Raw genomic sequence first — 19,734 nt, forward strand, 5'->3', positions numbered from 1 at the left:
ACACACACACACACACACACACACACACACACACACACACACACACACACACACACACGCACACACACATATAAAACACTGACTCACCGCCGCTACAGCCGCCCGCTGTCAGTACGTTGACATCATAGGCTGTCAATAGGAACATTACCCAGGAGGGACACTCGGCCCATTGGGCCCCACTGATGGATTGCTGCCATAAACAGCCAGCTGGGAGCCGCAGGATCTCCACTATATCAAGATTTTACCAAGTAGATGAGGTTTACTCCTGAAAGCCAACGGTCACATGGTGCGCGGCGGCGTGGGCCGCATGGTGCACCTGACTCAGAGCCTCCAAACTGAGAGGAACCTGTGAGATTGTAATCTCCACGGTCCTCAAGGACCACCTCTTATGGACCTTCTGGCCTCAGCCCTAAATGATGGGCAGCGGGACGGGGTGATGTCATCCCCTGACATTTCTCGAGCTATGAAGGCCGAATAACCAGGAACCAAACAGGACAAAACGCTCTCTAAATAAAACATTGGGCCCAAGCTGAAGGAAGGAGTCAAATGTCCTTGGTGGAGTCACCTGCCCCAACACCCCCCATCATACGCTCTCTCTCTCACACACACATACACACACACACACACACACACACACACGGCCGTGCCGTTTTTGCATCCCCTCACGGAAGCCTAAATGACTTTTCCCGACACGCATCGAGCGTTCCTGGGCTTTCTGCGCTCCGCCGCCCGGAACATGCAGGCATCAGTAAACAATGAAATCTCGGCGCTGAAATTGAATTTATAACCACATTACCTGCACAGATAACGTCTCCGAATGGCGCCGCGATAAGAGCAATGGGGATTTGATTTTCAGGTGTTTTATTGGTCCACTTTTTGGATAAGTCCCCCCCTCCCCAACCCCTCTCCTCCCCACCCTCAATCCCCCCGAGTGACATCAGATTAGAAGGAGCAGCGGTGGCCAGTGTGTGTGTGTGTGTGTGTGTGTGTGTGTGTGTGTGTGTGTGTGTGTGTGTGCTGAGGCCTCTCGGCACCTCCGCTAAGTGACAGTCGCCGGTTCATGACCACTTTTTTTTTTCTTTTTTTTTTACATGTCCTCATCCCCCAGCTGACCCCCCCACCCCTCCACCCCTCCACCCCTCCACCCCTCCCCCGCCACCCCGTCCCGCCCACAAACAGCCTGTCAGCATCAGTCAGCCTCAGCCTGCTCTGCCTGGGGGGTCTCAGATGTACAACAGCGGGCTGTAAAACCTGGATTTGGTGTCTTGTTAACTTCTCCCTCGCTACGGCAACCAGGCCACTGCGGATTGGTCGTGCCTGGGTTGCTTGGCTGAGCCTGACTGGCCGGCGTCCTAATGGTTTCACTGTCTCTTCTCTCAGTCGATTGTTACCGTGTCAGCCCCCCCAACCCACTCTTGTTTTTTTTGTTTTTTTGTCTGGCCACTTCAGGACCTCCTTTTCCTGGACGTCTAGCCTTTGTCCAGCTGCTTTCTGCTCCCTGCTCCCACTGGAGAGAGCACTTGTCTGGCTATATTTAAGCACTGGTGAAGACAACAAAACAAAGCAAAACAAAAAGGGCGCAAATCGGAACGGCATCAATTTTATTTTCATCCTCTTTTTCTGGCCCCTCGCAAATTGAATAAACCGTTTCGAAAATCACTTTGCAAAAAGCACTTTTGGGTACAACTGGAAACCCTGCAGACATCTATAAAAAAAATGCCTGTTATTTCCTGACAGGAGGGAGAAGCGCAGATAAGCACGCACAAACAACCGCGGGTGGAACGCGTTCCCTATCTCGTATCTTCACAGATTCGTAAGCCATCAAAAAACGTGCGGCCCGTTACTCCGCTATCAAACGGCATCGCGCGATAGCGAAGTTTATGTTTGGGCAACAGAAGGGGAGATATCGGCCGCACCGCCCCGCACATGATTGATGCTCGCATCCACTTTCCATTGTTCTGCATCAAACCGTGACTGCCGGCGTTCGGCGCTCGCCAAACCGAAACAGAGAGATCAGGATCCCGCTGACAAATCCTCAAAGCGCCCCCCCCCCCTCCTCCCCCTCCCTCTCCCCCCCACTCCGGCCCCCCGAGGGCCTGGGTAATGGCCGGTGCCAGCGCCCATATGACGGCTGCCAGTTCTGCTGATGCAGACGGAGCGGAGATGCCTAACATGACCTTTAGTGAATGCCACATCACATCAGGCCTGGATGTCACCCGCTGACATTATGCCGGGGCATGAAAAGGCTGTTCTGCAGGGGGGGTGGAGGGAGTGGGGGGGGGACGACACACGGTGACAAACGTCCCCTCGGTGACAAAACCTGCGCGGGCCGTGTAATTCTGAGTGACGTGAGGAGGGATGAGCGGCTGTGAGTGGCAGGAGGAGCCAGCGAGCCAGCGAGGACCCCGGGACGAGGACGCCGGGGGTCCGGGGGTCCAGGCAGTTGGGGGGGTCTGGGGTTGTTTTTTGTTTTTTTAAAATAAAGTGCTGAGACGACTCCCTCCGACCGCGCGTCATTATCCCAATCATCAAACAATTCCTTGAGCACATCAGAAATCCCTCCATAAAGCCGTAACAAGCAGACTGCATATAACCGGTGGGCACGAGTGAACGCTTGGTGGCTAATAGTGAGCCGGTGGGGGTTTGTGTGCGGCAGGCAGCTCCTTGGCACACTTTCACAGGAGCTGGAAGGGCCCATAAAAGTCACTGGCTGCTGCCACACCTGTACCCCGCCCTGCCCCCGCCGCCTGCTTCCTATTTAAAAGCATCGCATGCAGGATATTAGTCGGGGCTTGCTTTTTTTTTTTTTTTACCCTCTGTGAGGGCGGAGGAGGAAGAGGAGGAGGAAGAGGGCGTGCGGAAAGTATGCAGGCGGCCGTTTTGTTTTTTTATTGGTGAAATAATGGCCTATTGAGAGGTTGGTATTTAATGAGGAACATAATAGGCACCGCGCTAACACATCTGCTCCGAGCACAGTCATTTCCTTCGCCCGCTATTCAAAGGGGGCGCAGCCGCCGCCGCCGCCGCCGCCTTTGAAAAAATAAAAAAACAGAAACACGAGTCCGGCACTGGCGGGCCCTTTTTTTGAGTCCGTCCCGTAGATATCTGCTTTGGATTAATTGCTGATATTGCCAGTACATGAAAGGGAAAAGTTGCGCCGCGAGGCAACCAGGCTGCAGATCTCACGTCGCCCCGACCGACTCCAACAACATCCTTCAAGGAAGAGGAAGGAAAAAAAACACATCACCACCGCCTCCTGTTAGTCTGTAATCAATTGTGTTTAATGTATTAAAGACACTCACCACAACCACCGCAACCTTTGGCCCCTGCACAAATCAATGCCTCGTTAGACCACTAATGATCATTCATTGACTAATAAGATCTGTATCAACCTCTTGTAGCGCATTGATTGGCCTTTGGCCTCTGTAGTGCACCGTACATTACGCAGGCAGGCAGGCGGGCAGTCGGAGGAGAAGGAGGCATCAGCTGCGAGTCCTGGGGAGTCACATGATGAAAAAGCTCCTGCTGGGAACGGACAGGAATCCTAAACCCCAAATAGACTCATTCTGAAGCGCCTCAGGCCAAAAGCCCCCCCACTGCCTTTTTTTCCCCTCCTGCCTGGCAGATCAATGGACATAACCTTTGTGACCGCGGGTCAATCAGCACAAAGACCCTCGCTCTCACTCCCCCCTCTCACCCCTCTCTCGCACCCCCATCCTCTGCGATTGTTCCATCAGGTGCGGGCGTGGCTCGGCATACACGCGTCCAATCATGTGGTTGATGGAGAGTGGACTGCAGAGGCCGTGCGACTCCGTCCCCTCCACCATATTTTCCCTCTCAGGACCCGAGGGCAGAGATCGAAGCCTGCCTCCGCTCTGCTCCCTCCAATCAATCTGGCCCTCATTGAGATGCATGGCTCAATGATCTTTGATAGGGACTCAGAAGATTGGAGACGGCCGGGCGGAAGTCAGTGTGTGTGTGTGTGTGTGTGTGTGTGGAGGTGTGGAGGGGGGAAAGTTGGGACTGTCCTTGGCATTAGGCCACTTAAAGGGCACATCCGGCAGAAATATCAGACGGCTTCGAAACGCTAACCGCGGCTCGGATGGTGTGTGGATTCATTTCTGATCACACCTGCTGCTATTTCTTGGACTCCCTCCTAAGACCCAGTGATAAAACCAAACCCTGCGGTGTCTATTGATACACATTTTTGTCTGTTCTGCGACATGATTTAGACCCAGTTGTTGCTGCATTATTTTTTTTTTCTTGCCTTGAAAAATTTTGGTTAAAAGCAAATTAAGTTAAAAAAAAAAAAAAAAAAAGAAAAAGAAAAAAAAGAGGTATTTGTATCTCTTGTTGTTTGCCACAGAATCGCACCATAGTTGTTTCGAGACATCTGGAATGACAGACTGGACATCCAACCTCTTCTCAGTGGTACTCGGCAGGTCAGACTGGGTTTAAACTAATGTTTTGAGATACATGTTGGGGCTTCAGGCGCGCCAGATTTCAGTGAGAATGTAGCCAGAGTTAAAATAATAAAGTCTTGTTCTAGTTCCTGTTCTTATTTGGTTATTTTTACGTGACAAAACCTACATAAAATACACATCTCTTATGTTCACATCCACTGTTTCTGCAGTTTCTGCCAGAATTTGTGTGGCTGGCTATTCATTTCGTGTTAAGGCGAGCCACTATATAGACTCTATAAAGTGCATTTTGACACGAGGTGCACTGACAGCGTGCGTACAACTGGGACGTAAACAGGCTGTAACCTGCATCTGTGTGACAGACTCAGAGCTGCGACTTTAAACCGCATCCCAGTTCAGTGTCAGACACACAAAAAACTGACAGTGTCACATACAGGCCGGTTTTGGCTGCTAATCCTTCAAGTTTGGTGAGATTGGGGAGGAATATTTAGCCCCAGCTGAAATCCGATGAGAAACACTACAGAAGGTCACCCCCCTCCCAAAATAAAAATAAATAATTGTAACAGCTACCGCGACCCCCAACATTTCCCACAGAGCAAAACTTGTAAAACAGTCGAGCTCAACAAATGCCAAATCCCTCTGACACGGCCTCTTTGTCTGCCAGTCTGGCGGGATGAAGAAGCTGCTCGCCGGTGGCCTGTCACTCATCCCGATACCATCAACCTGCGTTTGCTCCGGAGCCTGAGGACGGGCGCGGAGATCCGGCAGCGTTTCACTGAACAACAGAGGACGGGACATGAAAAGCTCTCTCGACACACTCCGGGCGAGCGACTGTCAAATGCAGTTCAGGTTCAATGTCAATTCCTGCCCAAACACGAAGAGGGAGAGCTTTCACTGGTGCGCGTTGTTTCCTGCTACTGCTGTTGCAAAAACTTCTATGTTGCTTTTCAAAGCCAAGTTAAGGAGAGGTACATTACATATTGCTTTAAAAATCTACCATCATGGACGTTTTAACTGTCCCCTCTTATTTTGCATGTGCAGGACACCATCAGTGCCTCGCTGAAAAAAAAAAAATGCAACAAAAATACTCGCAAACCTGCTGTTAGCTATTCTGGTTTTTTTTTCTTTGCAGTAGAGAAGTAGCAGTAGGTTGACTGCACAGTATCCCCCCCCCCCTCTTTTTATGCGTTGAAACTCGTGGCGCCGTGATTCAGAGAGAAGCATGAACCGAGGGGCGCTAACAAACACATCACAATCCATCATTACAGGATAATTAGATTGAGTGGGAAAATACAGGCCCAGCGCCGCCGCCGCCGCACTATTATGTGGACGGCTGATTAATTCGTGTTAATACCCTGCGCGGCCCCGTCTGCGTCGTCGCTCGTCACTTCGCCGTCGCTTCGTCATTTCGCCCTCATTTTGCTTCCCCCAACTCACTCTTTCTCTCAATTAGCGGCTAATGAGGAGAAAATGAGACGATCAATCTGTTGCTCAACTTTTGCAAACATTCACGGGGCGAACAAACGGTCGCGCGAAGTGCGTCAAACTCATTTACGGCAGCGATACGCCGGCGATACGAGCACAACAAAATCATGGATTTTGTTATCGAATGATTATTCTTTTGTCACTTTTACAGATATTTGCCCTGATGTGTGACTAAATTGGTCGGTGTCTCATGTTTTTCTTTATCGCTGGAGATAGAAGCAGCTGAATCACACTTTGGATTGCTGCAACAGGTTGGTGGCTGCAGTGCCAACTCTGACACTTCCGGTGCAGGCAGTGAACCAAGGCTCCTTTTATTCCCTGAATTGAAATAACACGGTTCCATTGTTCGGGCAGCATATGTATTAAAAACAGAGCTCCTTGCATGGACATGAAAAGAAAATTGTTGTTGAGTGAGTTCTTTACATTTTTTAATCAATTTCTGCACTGGTCTACAAAGTTCTGTTTTTTTTTTTTTTTTGCTTTTTTTTAATCAAATAATTTGTAATTTATAAATCTACTGATTATTTTTTTCAATTTGATTTTTTGATTTGATTAAACAATTATTTGAATGTGCAATAATAAATCCTGAAAATGTAACACAGAACCAACATATACAACAACCACAAAAAGTATAGAAAATAAAGGATATATTGAAACAAAACATATTCTGGCATCATGTGCGTCACAATAAGCATCGGTGTGAATTATAACAGTGGAACTTATGTTTCGAGGCAGCAAAATTAGGGAAATTAAGCTTTTATTCAGGAAGATTTTGCATTTTTTTTCATCTATTTAAGACGATTAAACGAAAAATCATTGCAGCTCTATGTTGCAACTATGTTTGCAGGTCACACCACTAACAACTGAGAAATGATCAGCCACTTCCAGAGCTGCTGAAATTAGCCAGTCATGTGACTCAGCTGCTCTGATGAGGTAAACAGCCTCACCTGCCTCCCTCTGCTGCACCTGTCCCTCATGCACACACTAAGCTGCTCTCTGTCGAAGACCTCACAGTTCCTTAGAGCTGGCAGAGCGCTCCAAACTAATCACAGGGGTTTGTGTTTTCCTCTTTTTTTTGGGCCCCTATTGAGCCTCCGTCTCTGGTGGACCTCCAGCGGGAGCTTGTTTTTGGGAGCTCCATCACAGATGAATCATCTCTCCCTCCCGATAACATCAGATACTGTCAGAAAGTGTCGACCGCCGCTGCTGGTCCGAGAGCAACAGCAGCACCTGGCGCACCTGTGTTTGGGTTAGTCACACTTCCTACAGGAAGTTATTGTGTCTGCCTGTATGGGCAGACAATCGTGGCAGATGGCAGAGGGGTTTATATTCAAATTGTGGAGAGATAGAGGCTGCTAATCTCCTGCGGCCCACAACAATGGAGGATAAAGAGGAGTTGAGGCACTTAAAGCGCTGATGGTGGAGGATAACCTCACTTCAAAGTGTAAAAGACGTCCTGGAGAGGAACAATATTTTGAAGGTTTCTGTTCAGCAGTTCACCGGGCAATTTATTTCTAAAAAAAAAAAAAATGTTTTTTGTTTGGTGGGGGCAGGGGTTTTATTTTCAAAGAGAAGTCATTGGAGCATTTAGTGGAAAATATTACACTCAGATTAAAATCATGTCACTTTCTGGCCTTTGTCTTTATCTAGTTTTATGGGAAATTGGAGCATTTGGAATAAAACTTCAGACAATTTGTTTCAGACAGTGGTTTGTATCTGCATGCAGGGAGCAGCTGTTCCCCTAAAAGTCAACAGTGGTAAACTCCACAATATGGATTTAACCAGATGACACTGGCTGCACTGACCACATCCCTGCAATAAAGACATTTCCTATTATATCACCGGTACTCTATTGCAGTAAACAATGCTTTTATGGATAAATAATATTGACACATCCCCGTTGAGATTAAAGTGAAGTAGCGCTCTCTCTCTCTCTCTCTCTGTGGTATCCCGGCCTCACCCAGACTTGGCTCTCCCCACCCTGCTGCCCCGCTGACAGTTGCATGCCGTCGGCCCTGTGAATCAGACACCCAACTCGCTGCTGCGCTCATGAGTTTTATGTGAATTTTTGCACTGTGAGAAAATGGGTGGGTTTTACAGCAGGGGAGGAAAAAAAAAAGTGCGTGCCCACACATTTCTGAGCGTGGCCGCACTCCTTTATGTGTTACACGCGCACTTGTGTGTAGCCGTGGTGAGCGCGGCACAGCGTGAGCTCCCTGTCGATACGCCCATCCGATCTCCCCTGTCAGCACACACACAGGAGAACAAAGGGGCCGGCGGCAGCGCCAGTAGGTATAGATCTTCTCACCGTTGTTCAGCACTCAGCCGGGTCACGCAGGAGACGCTCACACTTCAGTTCCCTTCCGCTCCACCGAGCGGGAGCTCTGACCCGCTGCCAAACGAGACCGGACCCTCTTCAAGCCTCGGACCCCAACCCCACGCAGACCTTAAGACCACCAGAAGTGATGTACATGATTCCTTTTGAAAAGGTTATTTACTGAAGTGCCAGAGCAAAGAAACACAAGCTCAGTCAGCTACGTTGTGTCCCTGTTACGTCCACTTTAACTAACTTAAGCTATCAAGGTTGGTTGCCATTAAGTGAAAGGATAAATTTGTGCGTGACAGTTTTGCATTTCTACATATTTTGACGTTGTTTTCCAACCCCGTATGATGACATAGGACAAAAGAAAATGCCCCGAGCCCAGACTGGCCGCTTAGCAACAGCTGAGGATGGCACGAAGAATAAAAACAAGGCGTGCTTGCTAAAGTAAAGGCCACATATGTTGAACCTGCTCTTGAAGGGGTATTCCATTTCATAGGGGTAGATTTTGTGTCCTTTGGTGACTCAGTGCTGAGGGCCGGCTGGGGATGGCATTAAAAAAGGGAACAGGTCTTAATCATGGCAAGAATTTGACTGCCACGGTAGATTTTATCTTAATTGAAGTTGTTATTAAAAGTTGAATTGATAATGTAAAAACTTCAAATGACCAGCTATGGCTTAGAACTACCTTTCAATGCAAAGGAAGTATCTGTAGAAGGGGTATTTTAGAGGTCTTTCTTCCAAATCCTGAATTTTCATATCGCTAAGACAGATGTCTAAAAAACCTCAATAAGTTTGCCCTTTATGAACAGCGCTCTTAATAAAATAATCGAAACACTGTTGAAAAACTTAGCTCGACGCAATTCCCACATTGAAAACTGTGGTTATTTTCACACACAGCACTGCAGTGAGAGCAGGCGGCCGAGTCACTAAACTACAGTAGCCGAGTCGGCGGCGTCATTAGCATTGAAACAATCCACAGCCGGCATCCCGCAATCGTTGGGTGATTGATTTGTAATTGCACTAACAGGGTCGCGGCGGAGACAATGGGAGGCGTTGGGGGGCTTTTGCTGTTACTCAGCCTGGCGGGCCTGCTGAGCGCTGCATGTGTGGTCCGCGGGGACAATTAGCGCAATCTGCATACTAATGGCAGCCCGTAATGGACACCGCTGAGCCGGGCAGTGTGTGTCTGTGTGTTGCATATGCATGTGCGCGTCTTGTGTGAGGGAATGCCTGCATACGCGCATATCCTCCTGGGCGTCTTCCTGTGCTTGGTTCAGTGTTTTGCCCCGCACCGCTGTGTGTCAATGCAGCTGCACTTCCTGTTTCTGCTGCATTTGTGTGTGTGGTAGCAGCCAGCAGTCCCCCCCACACCCGGCTCCACTCCCGCTCTCAGCTCTCACCGTGATCCGCGGCTACTCATTAGCAACCTAATAAAGAGTTGAGACGACACATAAAAGGTTATATACTGCTGGACTGCTGTTTTCCTATCAATTATCGGCGCCGTGATTTATGGCAGAGGCTCTGCGCTATTCTCTGAGGAGAATTAGGGGAGTGTTTACACCCCTACGCAGCAGGGTGAGGGGGTCAGTCCCGGCAAACTCTGACCTTTAACGCGGGGGGGAGGTGGGCGGCAAAGACACCGGTGGGAGTTTGCGATCGGCCAAGCGGCGCTGACGAGGGGCCGGATCGATCAGGCAGGGGATTTTTATTAGGGCGCACATGTGCGTCATCGATGGAACTGTCTTATAAAGGTGTGGATCAAAGTCTTACGGGCCTTACAGCTTTTTTATTTCTGGTGCTGCTGTTTCACGATGGGTTACGAGGACATTTTCTTTTTAATCCATGACATACAGCTCAGAAAATCCTACTGACAACTCTTTGCTCTGCTTGATAGCTGGTCACGTGAGTCTAAGCACAAGCAAAAAAAAAATCTGATGAAGTGCAGGAAGCACATAGTAGTTATTGCAAATATAAAGCCAAGTCTCCATTGGGCTGGTTTAGATGCTGTTGCAAGAGACGAATGTTCACAGAAAGCCAACGCAGGACAGTGACTGCAGGGACCAGCAGGACGGTAGTGGACCTGCTCACTGTGATTGATGCTCTAACAGGCATGTGGACAATGCAACAGAAGCCAGTCTGATAAAGTGCTCACCAGACATCATTGACAGTGTTTCACTCTATCTCTCATCTTCATGCATTTTTGTGAACATTGTTGGCTATTTTAAATAAATCTTGTTTGTTGGTTTCTCTGTTTCAACCAATCGCAAGCAACACAAAGCATCGTTACATAAAAACCGTTTGATTGGCTGCTCCTAGAAAATCACTTCCTGCCCTCTGAATGTATTTCCCGGGGAGAGAAGTCAAGTGCAGCACGCTAACGCGCTTCCAAGAAGGAAATCAGCAAAATGGGCTAATGGTTTCTTTTATCTGTAAAATCAACATGTCGAAGCTTTATGCAAATAGATGAGTGGAACAGAATAGAGCAGAACTGCAGGGAATTCCTCTTGTTGAACGATTTGCATTCTACACTATGACCAGGTGAGCTGATTAAACCTGACATGCGTTTAGCGTATTGACAACTTGGCTCTATCTGCACCCGGTCGCTGTAATGAAATAAATGAAATACATGGGGCAATACAAGACACACACATTATCAGATGTGCTTGTGTGTGTGTGTGTGTGTGTGTGTGTGTGTGTGTGTGTGTGTGTGTGTGTGTGTGTGTGCGAGTTCCTGGCTGCCACCCAGGCGTGCGGTGCTGCTGTCTGCCTGCCTGCCTGCGCTGCTCCTCAGCAGCATGTGTTTAACCCCAGCGCTTGGCCTTCCTGCCCTCCCTATCAGCCTGACTGATTTGTTGGGCTCCAGGGACAGAGAGGGTATGTGTTGTTGTGCGTGCACGCGCGCGCGTGCACGTGTGCGCCTACGTGCGTGCGTGCGTAGCACTTCTCAGAGCGTGCGACTGTAGCCGTCTGTCCATCCGCAGAAACGTCCCCTGTCCGCCTTTAAGAGAGAGAGATCAGAGACGGCAGCCATGCAAGTCGATCAGGTGCGTGGGGAGAGTTGAAAGGAGGAGAAGGGGCCAGTGTGGAGGAGCAGGGCTGTTGTTTGGGTGAGAGACCCTCGCAGCCCTGCACTCGTCGTGACCCCTCCCTGCCTCCCGACTCCGCTCCGCTCCTCCTCGGCCCCTCAGCGGCGTCGCAGCAGGTGGCCGAGGTGGGAGGAGACAGCGTCGTGTCTGCGGTGTCGGCTCAACATTCTGTCGGCCGCCAAACAGGTGCTGATGGTCAGCGTGCAAAAAAAATAAAAGAAAAAAGAATGAGAGCAAAAACAGAGAGCCAGAGCCTCACACACACACACACACACACACACACACACACACACACACACACACACACACGCACACACACACACACGGACGGATCTCCCCACGCTACTGTAAAGGCCTCCTGCCAGACTCATAGAAATCCCGTCTGTCTCCTTCAAGCCGTGTGGTCCCAGCAGCCTGACACGTAAAAAAACGTGGCCAGCATGGAATCTCTAACACTCACCCACACCCACACACACACAGGCGCTTGCACCACTCACAAACAACACAACAATGCACAAATCTAAGGGACGAAAATACTTCCTCAGCTCCCGCCGTCGCCAAGATGAAGGGAGGGAGGTTAAACAGCCGGTAAAAGTTTCCACCTCCCGCCGGGATGAAAGCCGGGCCCGACTCGGCGGAACATCGGGAGAACAAACTAGCGGCGCAGCAGGAGGGGGAACAGTCAACCGCGGCGCGCTCTCACATCAAACACACACACTGTTCATAGAGTAACGCTGCCTCGCCGCGCCGGTTTGAAAGCCAGAGCGAGGGCGGGCGGTGCGGTCAGCGAGGGCGCAGCAGCGACGCACAGTTTCACCTTGCTTACATTTCAACTTGATTCCCTCAACTTTTTTTTTTTTTTTTTTTTCTTTCTTTACCCGTGACTGATCACTCCCACGCAAAATCAGCAGAAGCAGCAGGAGGAGTGGGGGATGGGAGGGGGAGAAAATAAATAAATATCGGCCCTTGACACGGATGCCGGGCGCACGCGGCGCAAGTGCACCTGATAGGCGGCGGCGGTGGACGCACCCTGGGAATAATAGCGGGCGGCGGATACTATATGTGTATGCATGAGCATCGAGTGGTTGCTATTGATCTCCTGCGGTCTGCCGCTGGGATGTAAACACTGTGTCTTTCAACGGGAAGCTCCAGTCGATAGGAGCAGCCGTCAGTCGGCGCTGCCAAGGAGAGGAGAAAAAAGGGAAAAGCAGACGCCCGGCTGTTATTAAATCAGCGCACGCAGGTGGAGGACACGGCCCGCAGTGAAATATAGTTACTGGAATAAACAGCTGTCTGAAAACTGTCGGCTGGGAAGGTGTGAATGGCGTCGATGTGGTGGGATTATGACTGATTGTTTGTTTTAGTTTTTTTTAGTCTTAATGGAGGGCTGGCTATGCAAAATCGGGATTGATGCAACAAAGCAAAGTCACGGTGGTATTAACATTTTAAGGCATAGAATTAAAAAACGCTACTACGATGATCAACGAGGTTGTTAAGTCTCACTGTTATGAGAACTGTGATGAATACTCACTATAAAACATTCTAAAATGTTTTTTTTTCGTAACTTGTACTAAATTATAATTTCTTCCAAATCAGCCTCTGCAATTTAAACCAAATATCTTACACATTAAACTTTAAATTGATATTTTTGTTGAAAACAGGGGAAATGTTTCAGGATCTGGGTTGACATCTGGTTTCTGAGCTAATTGTTTTGCTTCTCTTTTATTAAATGCAATTAAAAACAAAAACACAGAAATCTTTGCCGTCTCCAACATTCACGATGGCTTATAAACTTCAGCAAACAGCGTAAAGACCGAAAAGAGACGGCATAAATTCCGTGCAGTCCCAATGGGAATGACAATAAACTGCTTTTGACAAGGAAAGTTTCTCTGCTCTGCCAAATGTGCAATACACGTATCTTCCCACCGACACACTCGCAGCGACCCATTGTTGAGCGTGCGGGCCACGTGAATGCAATCCGGTAAAATGAGAATAAAATGATGAAAGCAGGACGCCATGACTGGATGCGCACATCTCACATCAGAGGGCTGTTGTAAAGTCGCCGGCGGTGAGAGTGGCTCCTTGGTTTCAACTCTTTGCTGTCAGCCTGACAGCAGCCGACTCTCTTTGTCCCCCTCTGCACTGTTTCTGACAACCGCTACAGGAGTTTGGTTCGTTACAAGCATCTGGCTCCAGTTATCGCCGCTCACACTTCACTCCACCACACACGCACACACACAGAGCCACGCGCACACGCGCGCGCGCTCGGTCAGCATGTGGCCGCGGTGTGTTTTGCTACTTTACTTGTCTGGTTGCCCAACCTGTGTTCCTGGGCCGGTTTTGAGTCTCGGGGCCCGGAGCGGAAAGGCACCTCCCCAAGGAAAATAAGCACGACTCGCTCCAATGAAGACATCTGCCCTTTGAAAGCCAGCGCGGCTGTTTGAACAGCTGTCAGAGCGCGGCCCGGCCCGCCGCACGCTCCCGGACCTCCGCTGGTAGAACAGAGGCGAGTGGACGGGAGAGAGATGTGCGGCGGACAGAAGGATGTCAGCTGGTTATGAAACAGGAGGGAGAAGTAGCAGCATGTAGAAGCTGATACTGTCCAAAATCCATATTTAGCACAATTGCTCTTATTTCAAGTGAGTTACGGATGAGAACAAAGTGGGGCAAGTGACACTGTGGAGTTTTCCAAAAAATTTTTCAAAAACTGTTTCCCATTTATTCTCAGGATTTATTGGCTCAGAATGGAGACAATTGCAAAGGTGTGACACTGAGACAGCGGCCCCAGCTGACCCAGCATGGGAAAACGGTGGCAGCAAATTGTGGTTGCCTGCCCAGAAACTCACGCAGCAACAAACCTGAGTGTCAGGGAAGCTGTTCTTAGTGATGCAAGTCATCAAATCTTGATTAAAAGTTTTGAGACTAGTACTTTCCAGGAGTAAAACTGCACAACGTTGCTCTAAAAAAAAAAATCTGAATATTCAGAAATATTTATAAACTAATACCTCTTTCCAAAAATAAAAGTTTCAACCGAGTCACTGGCCCACAAGTGGAAGACAGGAGGCCCATTGAACAAGTGAGCAAAACTTAAAAGGTATAAAAGTAGGTTTTTTTACACTCGAATTGGCACTTGAGTGCGTATTTGCATAGCCCCCTCTCGCCAGGCGGCACGCTGCTCACAGGCCCAAGAAGATTCCAGCTTAACTCTGGAGGCTTCCGCTCCTGAAGTGACTGTCTGTTACCCAGTCAAGAGGAACAAGTGTATGTCAGACTCAGAAATGTGCCCGCAGCTCAATTGCATTAAAGCTCTTAGTTTGCCTGAGCTCCAAACTAATTGGATCAAACTGGGAAAAGCAGATTCCAATGTGCACCGATCCATTTTTTTTCCTCTCCCTCTCCCTATCGCTCTCTCTCGCTCGCTCTCTCTCTCTCTCTCTTCCACCCAAAACTCATTTTTGGGGGAGGTGGGACGCTGGCGCTCCGTGTTCTCTCCCCTTGCCCTCCTGCACCCCCTCCGTCTTTTGTCCTTGTCAACATGCCACCAAATGAGATTCCCCCTCCAAAAAAAATTGGGAGGTGGTGGTTTGGGGAGGGGGTGGTGTGCACGCATGCTCGAGTGCGCCGAGCAAACACACCGGCAGGCAGGCAGGCAGGCAGGCAGGCAGCAGACACACCTCTCACGCCAGCGTTCTCGGCTCCTTTCGCTTATTAAAATTCCATATTGAGATTCCTCGCTGCCACTCCGCCTCCCCGGCCCTGTCACTCAGCCGGCATCCGGCGACAAAACCCGGCGGTGTACGACAACGAGGCGCACGCATGCACACAGAGAGAGAGAGAGAGAGAGAGAGAGAGAGAGAGGGAGAGAGAGAGAGAGAGGCAAACTTTTCTTAAGACAACTCGCGGCCCTCCTTCATGTGTGGGATGAAAGTTTCCTTTAGGGTGGCGTGCGTGCGTGCGCGGGCGCGGGTGCGTGTCAGTGTCCCCCCCCCCCCCCCACTCCTTTCTCATTGTCATTATTTTTCGATGGTGTCCCCCCTCTGATCTGCCGAGCCTTTGGGTGCCCCCCCCACCCTTTCTGTCTCTCCTCAGCCGCCTCTTTCATCTGTCAGCCTTCTTCCCCCCTCGCCGAGCGCCACTGAGGGGAGTCAGGGGGGGGGTTTGATTTCCCATCATGCCTAGCATCGTACCTCCCCTGACTCCCTCACCCCCACCCTCCCCCCCTTCCCCTCAGAGGCGAGTGCCGTGTGCCCCCGCATTGTCGGGCAATTATCCCCGGGAGTAATGAGGAGCGGCGCTCGCTGCTGACTGACACCTCTCCCACTCATTTGTCAACAAAATCAGACGGCTGGTGTGGGCGGCCATATTGAGCTGAGCGCCGCCGCCGTCTCTCCCTCTCCCTCTCCCTCTCTCTCCCACTCCGTCCTCCTCCTCCTCCATCCCTCCTCTCCTCTGCCTCTCTCTCCTCGCCGCCACCTCGTTATCTCTGACAGGGTGTCATTCGCCGCCGCGGCTGGCGCTCGTCCTGTGTCGAGCCTCCACGCGCCGCGCTTGTATTGCGCTTTTTTTTTTCCTTTCCCGAAGCCTCCGAGAGGAAGAAAAAAAAAGTCTGACTTCCAACAAGAAGGACGTTGAGGGGGGAAAGGGGGGTTAATGGTCACACGCGGCTAATGATGGCCGCCGCTCAATTTGTTTTTTTTCCCGCCAAAGTGGCTCTAAACGCTTTGTCTGACTAGAGAAGGGAGAAGATGAGAATGTAGATCAGACGCGTCTCCTCTCGTTTTGTCACCATTAGCCACAGCAGACGCGCGGGATGCAAAGACGTCTCCTCGACGCGACGCGGGCGACACCGGCGACGCCTTTTGATGTGCCAATTAAGGCAGAAATGTTTCCTTGGGGAGGCCACAGGGCGAGATCATGACTCATAATAAGTAGATACTTATTATTCTTAATATTTCTTATTGTGAGTGTAGTTATTTGTATTGATTAAATGTTTTTAGGGTGACTTTGCGACAGTCAGCCTGTCACCATATGAATTAGATGACAGAAAATCTTGTCACCAATGTTAATATTAATAATAAACTTATATCAGTTTGTTCCAACTGTCCTCGCTTGCGTTTGTTTTACATTAAACTTTGTTTTTAAAGTGTCTTGTTTCAAAATTCAAAATTCAGGCCGATCATCAAGTCAGAAATACATTTTACATATTAAATATATACATATAATGCATTAAAAACAACAAGAAAAGATACCATACATCATCCACAAAGCTAAGACTTGTGTTACTCCAATTACCCCCCCGACGGCCATCACTGGCCACCACGTTGCTCCGCCCCTGGGTTTTTCCCATGGACCCCTTCACAGATGCGACACGCAGACACATGTGCGTGTGTGTGCGTGCGTGCACGTCGGCTGCGTGTACTCACCGTGCTCCTTCCGCTCGTCCGGACTGGACGAAGTCTCGCCGTCCGACAGCAGGCCGGACATGGAGAAGAGCTTCCTGCCGCCGTCCTCGCCGGTCTTGAGGGAGCCTCCCGGCGAGCCAAAGTCAAACTCCTTGGCCTCCACCTCCGGGAAGCAGCTCTTCAGCCTCTTGGCCGGCGTGAAGGCTGACTGGTAGAGGCCGGGCTCGCGCTCGTCCTGCGGGGACGAGAAGGGCCGGAAGGCGCCCACCCCGCTGTGGTTGCTCAGCATGCTCAGCGTGGAGCAGTCCAGGTTCGGTGGCGTGAACTGATGGTGCAGGTGGAGCAGGGAGGCCGGGAAGTCCCGCGAGGGGAAGGCGCCCGACACGGGGCCCTGGCGCTGATACATGGAGGTGAAGGTGTAGGAGGCCGAGGGGAAGGAGAGGTGGAGGTCCTTCTCCACGGAGACGGGGACGCCGAAGGGCCGCGGCGCCTGGCAGGGGACGGAGGCGTCCCGGCCCGACTCGGCAGTGGAGGCCAGAACCATGAGGGCGGGGGAGGCCAGGGGAGCCGGCAGGTAGGAGGGGCTGTCCATCTTGAAGGGGCGGTGGAGGTCCATTTACCTCCCTGTTAGTGGCGCTGGAGGCAGAGAGGGATGCCGAGTCAGAGAGCAGCACTGAGGCGGCTGATAAAAACAGCACTGATTCTAAAGACGCTTGGATGCTTTTAATGCTGCTTAATGTGACCAGAGAAAAATGGAATTATTTATTTATGCAACTACTTTATTAGACTCATTCATCTTTGCCGCCTCATTAAGTGGCTCTTTATTTTTAAGACAAAGAATTAAAAGAGAGGCTAAAAGACTTGTGTGTGTGTGTGGATGATCAATAGAAATGTTATCAATATTTATCAACATTTTGTCAAGACGGCAACCCGTTGAAAGCCAGTACATTTATTTATTAAATTTTTTTCATTCATTTTTACAATTGTACTACTTTAACTACAGAGGGCAGCTTAGTGGTTTCAAAGTGCCAGTAAATAATTACGACGGAATAAATGGCTAATAAACGCACATGTGGCCTGCAAAAGTTGTATTAAATTAGTAAGGTACAAGCGGTTAGATTTAGGAAAATCCTCTAAAGTTGTGCGCAAAAATAACAACCATTTCTTTTTCTCCTCCTATGTATTTAATTAATTTCCCACTGAATTCACGCTGTTTTTCTCCAATAAAGTAAAATCCGCGCTGAGTCAGTTTTATGGGGAAAACATCTCGGATTTGTTCTTTTTTATATATTTTTCAGCTCAATCCTCACAATAAAAAACACAAAACATAAGCCTCCATTAAAACTTTGAAGAGTCAGAATACTTTCATCATTTGTAGCGCACCTAATAGGACAGAGAACACGCATCGAAAGGCAATTTTCCTATTTTTAATTGAAACAAATATTTTATGTGAATAACTTTTGCTGTTACCTTGAATTTAAAAAATGTTGATTGCGTTGACAATGCGGGGGGGAAAAGTCCAGTTCGAGGAGATTTCAACTTGGGGGGGGAACTTTACTTGTTTTTCTTTTAATTCCTTCAAATGAAAGTCATTCAAATGAGAGGCAGCTGAGAATTAAAGTTTGTGGGCTTCCCTTTAAAGCACTTGGCGTCCCCTAATTCAGCAACTGGATTTCGGTTTACAATGTTTAAACAAGCATACTAACTAAAGCCCGGATCTGACCGCGTAATAACGCGCTGATTTAAAACAAACAAACAAACAACAAAAAAAAAAGTGCTCGTCTTCAAACCCACTTTTCCACACGACCGAGCGCGAGTTCCGCGAGACGGCGCGGCGACAAACTCGGCGAGGACACGCGCCAATCCAGCCAATCAAACAATCCAATTAAATCAATTAAAGCGCGCGCAGCAGCTGCGATCGGTGCGGCGGCCGGTGCCACTTACCTCGTGCGAGCGGCGAGGATTTCCGTCTCAGTTTGCGTTTCTTCCACTTCTTCTTTCTTTTCTTTTTTTTCCTCCTTCAGCCCGGAGCGCGCAGGACCGCGGCTCTCTCTCACTCACTCTCTCTCACTCTCCCACTCTCTCCACACACACCGGGGGACACGGAGACGCGCGTCTGTGGGCAGCGGAGGCTCCTCCGGTGTTCTTCTTCCTCTTCCTCCTCTTCCTCCTCCGGAACCTGCGAGAGTTCCGCGCTGAGCTGCGGGAGTGAAGTCGCTGCTCTGGCGCGGCTGGACAGACGGACGGACGGACGGACGGACAGGCGGCTGGATGGCTAGATGTGTGGATGGATGGATAGATAGATGGATGGATGGGTGTATCAGGGCGGCAGTGAGTGGACTGACTCCGGGTCGCTCTCTCTCCCTCAGTGACACCCCTCCAGCCTCCCCTCTTCCTCCTCCCCCTCCCCCTCCCCCCTCCTCTCCTCCCCCCCTCCAGCCTCGTCCCCTCCTTGTTTCACTGCCTCCACAGTTCAATTGTCTTCATCTGGCACGGAATTTCAGTCCAGCCCATAAAATACATTATCTTGATTATTTTTTTGTTGTTGTGATAAATAAAACAGACTGTGGAAACATTTGGGGAATTATTTCTGTATATATTTTTTGTGCACGTGTGTGGTCTTTGCAAAAGTCTTCACAAGACTCGCACGAGAACATCTGAAAGTTCTGCAAACGCTCGGACTCGGCTCTCACACTCGCCCCAGCTATGACTGGCAGGCGATGGGAGTCGTCCTCTCCTCCTCTTCCTCCTCTTCCTCCACCTCCACGGCTCGCCAGGCCCGTAATGCCGTCTCCAGCCGCCCGTGATTGACACCGGGGAACATTCCCTTTTGATGAGACACAATGCAAACCAATGGTGTTATTTGTCACGGATAATCTGCTTTCAACTGCCGACACATTGCTTTGGCGTAATATCTGCATTATTCATGTCTGATTTTGCAGCACATTGTCAGACGGCGCAGCGCCGGGGCCGCCGCAAATCATCCCAAATCACTCTTAATTTGTTTTTATCGGTAT

General features: G+C 49.7%; 1 protein-coding gene across 3 annotated transcripts in view; it reads right to left on the reverse strand.

Moving 5' to 3' along the window:
- rnf220b (ring finger protein 220b) overlaps positions 1 to 19,074 on the reverse strand; it is a 28,690-nt gene extending 9,616 nt beyond the window's left edge. Inside the window, exons 1-2 of one of the 3 annotated variants that reach the window (XM_076022811.1) lie at positions 18,662 to 19,074; positions 16,739 to 17,353 (exon numbers count right to left, since the gene is read on the reverse strand). In XM_076022811.1, coding sequence (XP_075878926.1) covers positions 16,739 to 17,333 — 595 coding nt within the window. In that variant the 5' untranslated portion in view covers positions 17,334 to 17,353; positions 18,662 to 19,074. The remainder of the gene's footprint in view (positions 1 to 16,738; positions 17,354 to 18,661) is intronic. The other 2 variants (XM_076022809.1, XM_076022808.1) reach the window with 2 other exon arrangements.
- Positions 19,075 to 19,734: the final 660 nt, after the last annotated feature.

This window comes from Nelusetta ayraudi, unplaced genomic scaffold, assembly GCF_046127955.1.
Source record: "Nelusetta ayraudi isolate G7.1 ecotype Tasmania unplaced genomic scaffold, CSIRO-AGI_Nayr_v1 ptg000013l, whole genome shotgun sequence".
NCBI classification, from domain to species: Eukaryota; Metazoa; Chordata; class Actinopteri; order Tetraodontiformes; family Monacanthidae; genus Nelusetta; species Nelusetta ayraudi.